This window comes from Cyprinodon variegatus, unplaced genomic scaffold (genome assembly GCF_000732505.1).
Source record: "Cyprinodon variegatus isolate N-32 unplaced genomic scaffold, C_variegatus-1.0 Scaffold376, whole genome shotgun sequence".
NCBI classification, from domain to species: Eukaryota; Metazoa; Chordata; class Actinopteri; order Cyprinodontiformes; family Cyprinodontidae; genus Cyprinodon; species Cyprinodon variegatus.
This window is the reverse complement of record NW_015150829.1, coordinates 24,904-29,666: the sequence shown is the minus strand read 5'-3', so window position 1 is coordinate 29,666 and position 4,763 is coordinate 24,904. Positions and strand designations below refer to the sequence as shown.

At 44.0% G+C, this 4,763-nt stretch overlaps 1 protein-coding gene across 1 annotated transcript in view; it reads right to left on the bottom strand.

The window, feature by feature from the left end:
* Positions 1-4,763, bottom strand: part of ptpro (protein tyrosine phosphatase, receptor type O) — a gene marked incomplete at its 5' end in the record, with an annotated part of 34,430 nt that overhangs the window by 15,173 nt on the left and 14,494 nt on the right. Inside the window, 4 exons of the mRNA XM_015386745.1 lie at positions 716-784; positions 1,889-2,009; positions 2,554-2,692; positions 3,753-3,886. Coding sequence (XP_015242231.1) covers positions 716-784; positions 1,889-2,009; positions 2,554-2,692; positions 3,753-3,886 — 463 coding nt within the window. The remainder of the gene's footprint in view (positions 1-715; positions 785-1,888; positions 2,010-2,553; positions 2,693-3,752; positions 3,887-4,763) is intronic.

Genomic DNA, 4,763 nt, shown 5'->3' with positions numbered 1-4,763 from the left:
GTTTTGTCCCATTTCAGGACGTTAAGTTGGTTCAAACTGGATCCAGCGAAGGTTTGACATGTCTGAACCTGACAGAACCTATCCGATCCTCCGGCAGTTATGAAAGGAAAAGGATTCAACAGGAACTAAACCCTAACATCTTCATCCTGCCTCAGAGCGGTCAGCAGGTCTCCTCATCACACCCACAGGGCGAGCCGGGCCAGAAGCACGAGAAAGCAGAACCACGGCTGTGCTGCAACAATAAGGCGGTGAAATGTGCGTTTAGTGATGGGGGGTCGGCACATGGAGGATTCTGCCTTCACTGACCGTCTTTCAGCTCTTATATTAACCACAAGAACCAGAACCTTCATCCGCGGCGCCGTCTTAGAGACCCGCAGCAGCCGCTGCTCTTTTACTTTGAAAGGACAGCTCTCAATTCTGCTTTCAGAGATTTTTAAAAGCCAGCTGGTTCTCAAAGCAGCAGATTAAATCTGAGCGTTCATATTCAACAAACAGCTTCTGATATCATCATCATCCTCTTAAAGGGCCAGAGAGTTTAAACCAGAGCTGCCTGTTCAGACCCTGATCTGCCTCATCAATCTCTCCAAGCACTAATCTGCTTCCTGTTGGGTGTGTGCAGCTGTGAAATAAGGAAGTGATGCTAAACCAACGGTGAAAACAGACCAAACCGCCTGCTGCTGCGGCGCCCATGAGCAGAAGAAGAGGAGCAGCGTACCAGTTGTAGGGAAGCTTCCCATCTCGCTCAAACGAGGCAAAGTTAACGAAGGTTTCAGCGCCGCAGTCTCTGCAACACAGAGCAAACAGTTCAGGGTGTGAGGATTGGGGAAGTCACTGATATTTGATGAGTTTACAGGAAAAACAGGAAGTGATGTGGGCAAAAAATAACAGAAAATCAGCCTAATTATCTGAGCTGGATATAAATTACTCAGGTTACGCAACTCGTTTAAAGCCTAAACATGAAGTGAGAAAATTTGAATAAGGGAAGTAAAAAACGACAAGATAAAAAAAAAGACGGTTGAAAAAAATTATAGTGTAATCAAAGCTAAATCCTAGCTGTAGAGAAGTGGCTAAGCCTTTAAAAACGGTCCAACAATCGGGTCGGCTGAAGACCCCATTAGAACCACCTCCTGGGCCTGAAACGTCTCCTCCATTCAGTTCAGAAAGAAATCCTAAGAAATCGTTAGGAGTTTGTAAAACTTAGTAAAAAACAAACAAAAAAAAAACTGGTGCAAACTAAGAAGCTCAGATCACCTCAGAATCAGATGGTAATGTCAGATATAATGATCAGGCTCCTCTCCTGTGGTAAAAACTACCAGTTTTAGTCTGTGAGGCAGACACCCTGTCTGCTTTAAGGCTAGGCTTAAAACTTTCCTTGTTGATAAAGCTTATAGTTAGAGTGGCTCAGGTTATCCTGAGCTATCTCCATAGATATGCTGCTATAGGCTTAGACTGCTGGAGGACATAGGGACCCCATTTGATCATTCTTTTTCAATGAGCCTGGTTCTGCTGGAGGTTTCTTCCTGTTAAAAGGGAGTTTTTCCTCTCCACTGTCGCTACAAGCATGCTTGGTGTGAGGGATTGCCTTCGAGTCAATGAGTCGATACAATCAACTGGTTTTCCTTAAATAGCAAACTTTGAATCAATTTGATCTGGTAAACTGTAAAGTGTCTTGAAAGGACGAGTTGTGAATTGGCGCTACAGAAATAAACTGAATTGAATTGAGGAACTTCCTGCTGCTGAAAGCAGGAAGTTCTTAAGATGTTCTCAGAATAAACTTTGAGGAACAATCTCCAGCTGCACATCTCAGCTCGCTTAGACCTTGTAGCTTCCTGGGCATCAGTTACCATGGTTACAGGCTAGCAGTACGGTGGCGGTGCTCAGGTGTTACCTGGTCATCTGCAGGTGCTTCTTGCGGAGGACCAACAGGAAGAGAACCAGCAGGCTGATGAGGAGGATACTGAGGATGGCCAGAGCCGAAATGGCCGCCATGCTCGGGTTCATCTCTTTGGCTGCGGACGCACAAACAGACAATGTTACATCATCAGGGGGCGGAGCCTGCCCTGCTTTTACCCCCAAACCATCGTCTCTGTTCACCTTTGGTTTTATATCAGACATCCCAACCTACTCAACATTTTCACAATAAAAGCATCACGATGGCTTTGAAGTGAACAGATTAAAATTAATGATGTTATCATCTGAAAAATGTACAGGAGGCCCCGCCCTTATAAATATAAAGTTTAGACAGAAGGTGATCTGATTGGATCAGTTACTAAGATTTGACAGGAAGTCGTCATTTAGTCCAGTTCAGGAAGCTGGAGTCGTTTTAAGAACCAGTTGACCTCTGGATGCAGATTCTTGTAGATTTAGGGCCACCAGGGAAAGGAAGCAGAATTCAAAAGCTTGCCGCACTTTTCAGAGGTTTTTTTTCAGCTCTGGAGAAAAAGTTTAAGGAGTGAGACATTTAAACTGGTCAGACTGGGGGACGACGATCTCCCAGTCTGACAGGAACCCACAGACCTTGGGTGGACTTCCTGCGTCTCTGTCTCCACCTACCCGCAGTGCTGACGGTGATCCGAGCCGGGCGACTCGGCGTGCTGTAGCTGAAGCTGGTCACGGTGCAGTTGTAGCTGGACGACGGAACCAGACCAGAGACCGTCAGGACGTGAGAGGTGGACGTGATCGGCTCGGTGGCCTGGAGAACAAACCAGAGAAGCCATCAGAGAGGAACCGACCGTCTGATCCACTGCTTTAGGATTTCTGCTTTGGAACAGAACCACCATGAACCAGAATCTCTGCAGCCTGTCTGAAGACCTGCAGGTTGGATTGCAGCAACCCTCTGGGTGGGAATCAATACTGCAGAATTCTGATTAATATTCTGGCAAGCCATTAATATAGTCCTCTACCTGGGCTGTCTGACTGAGAAGGACAGTTCCCTTCCTAGCTTCTTAGAAATCGTCCCCCCTGGACGACACTGATCCAGGTTCTCCTTAAATAAGTTGGAGCCAACAATCCTCCTACAACATGTCTGCTCAGATCGTAGCAGCAGCAGGAGCAGCGTTCATCAGACCAAATTCCAATCCCCCTTAATTAAAAGGAAAACCTTCTGTTCTGGACCAGGACTGGATCAGACATAAGGCTGCAATGCCATTTTTTTTTTTTTGTAACTCCATCATCTTAACGTTTCTCCCAGAAAACATTCCTCACAGAACAAAAGAAATTTTTAATAGTTGCCGTCCAGTGGAGACCAGAACCAGAATATTAACCCGAATCCCAGCATACCGGACCAACTGGGTGAGGATGAAATTAATCTGCATCAAATGGTTTAAAGCTCAGTGGATAGGTTATGATAACCCATCCATCCTCTTCTGCTTATCCGGGGTAGCAGCTTCGGTATGGAGGCCTTCTCTTAAAAATATTAACCGTAAGAAACTAGATTAAAAAAAATAAACGTCATAAAAAGTTCATAACTATAACAAGAGTAAAATTCAGTCAAAGACGTAAATAAAAAAAAAATTCTTAATAAAAACTGTCACATAAAAATATTTAATCTATAAATGAGACCAAAACATTGAGATAATCAGTAGATCTATAAACAGACGGAGCTGGAAGAGTTAAACCAAAAAGCTGCAACGTAACCTCCATTCAGAATGAATTTCTGTAAAGAAGGTCCGATCAGCAGTCTGATCAGATCCTCCTATCTGCAGCTCCAACATTCTCAGAAGCAGCTTTGCTAAAATGTGAGGCTGGTTTACCTTCAACTCCTTGCCAGGGCCGTTGGGTCTGCAGAGAACCTGGTAGTAGTCCACCACCCCCTCCTCGGTCCACAGCAGAGTCACAGACGAGTGTGTGGTGTTGACGGCGAACAGCGAGCGGGGAGGAGCCGGCTCTGTGGGGAGCAAAGGCTTGACGTGAGCTCATACGGGAGAACGGGCCAGAAACACTTATAGACGTCCAGAAGAGGAAGTTCTCCACGTACGGTTTTAGTTTCACTTTCAGAACCAAAACAGGTCCAAATGAAGCCGTTACTGCTGCTGGAGAAGTCATAGTTGGCAGCAGACAGTTTCTGTTAGGAATTTGGTTCTTTTAGGATTTTTGCTTCAAGAATCAAGTTCTATCTGGAATATGGTTACATAAGTAGCGTGTTCCTTTTAGGAATGTGATTCTATCAGGAATACAAATCTTTTGGAAAATTGAAATTATTTAAGGAGTATAAAACTATAAAGAATGTATTTCTTGTAGGCATTTGTTTGTATCGAGAATGTTTTTTGAAAAATGTGGTTCTATTGGGAATGTGAGGAATGCGGTTCTATAGGGAATGTTCTTTGCGTAATGTGGTTTTATGGGAAAAGTTCTTTGAGGAATATAGTTCTATTTGAGAAAGTTCTTTGAGGAATCCAGCTCTAGGGGAAAAGTTCTTTGCGTAATGTGGTTCTATGAGAAAAGTTCTTTGAGGAATGTGGTTCTATTGGGAATGTGAGGAATGCGGTTCTATAGGGAATGTTCTTTGCGTAATGTGGTTTTATGGGAAAAAGTTCTTTGAGGAATGTGGTTCTATTGGGAATGTGAGGAATGCGGTTCTATAGGGAATGTTCTTTGCGTAATGTGGTTTTATGGGAAAAGTTCTTTGAGGAATATAGTTCTATTTGAGAAAGTTCTTTGAGGAATCCAGCTCTAGGGGAAAAGTTCTTTGCGTAATGTGGTTCTATGAGAAAAGTTCTTTGAGGAATGTGGTTCTATTGGGAATGTGAGGAATGCGGTTCTAT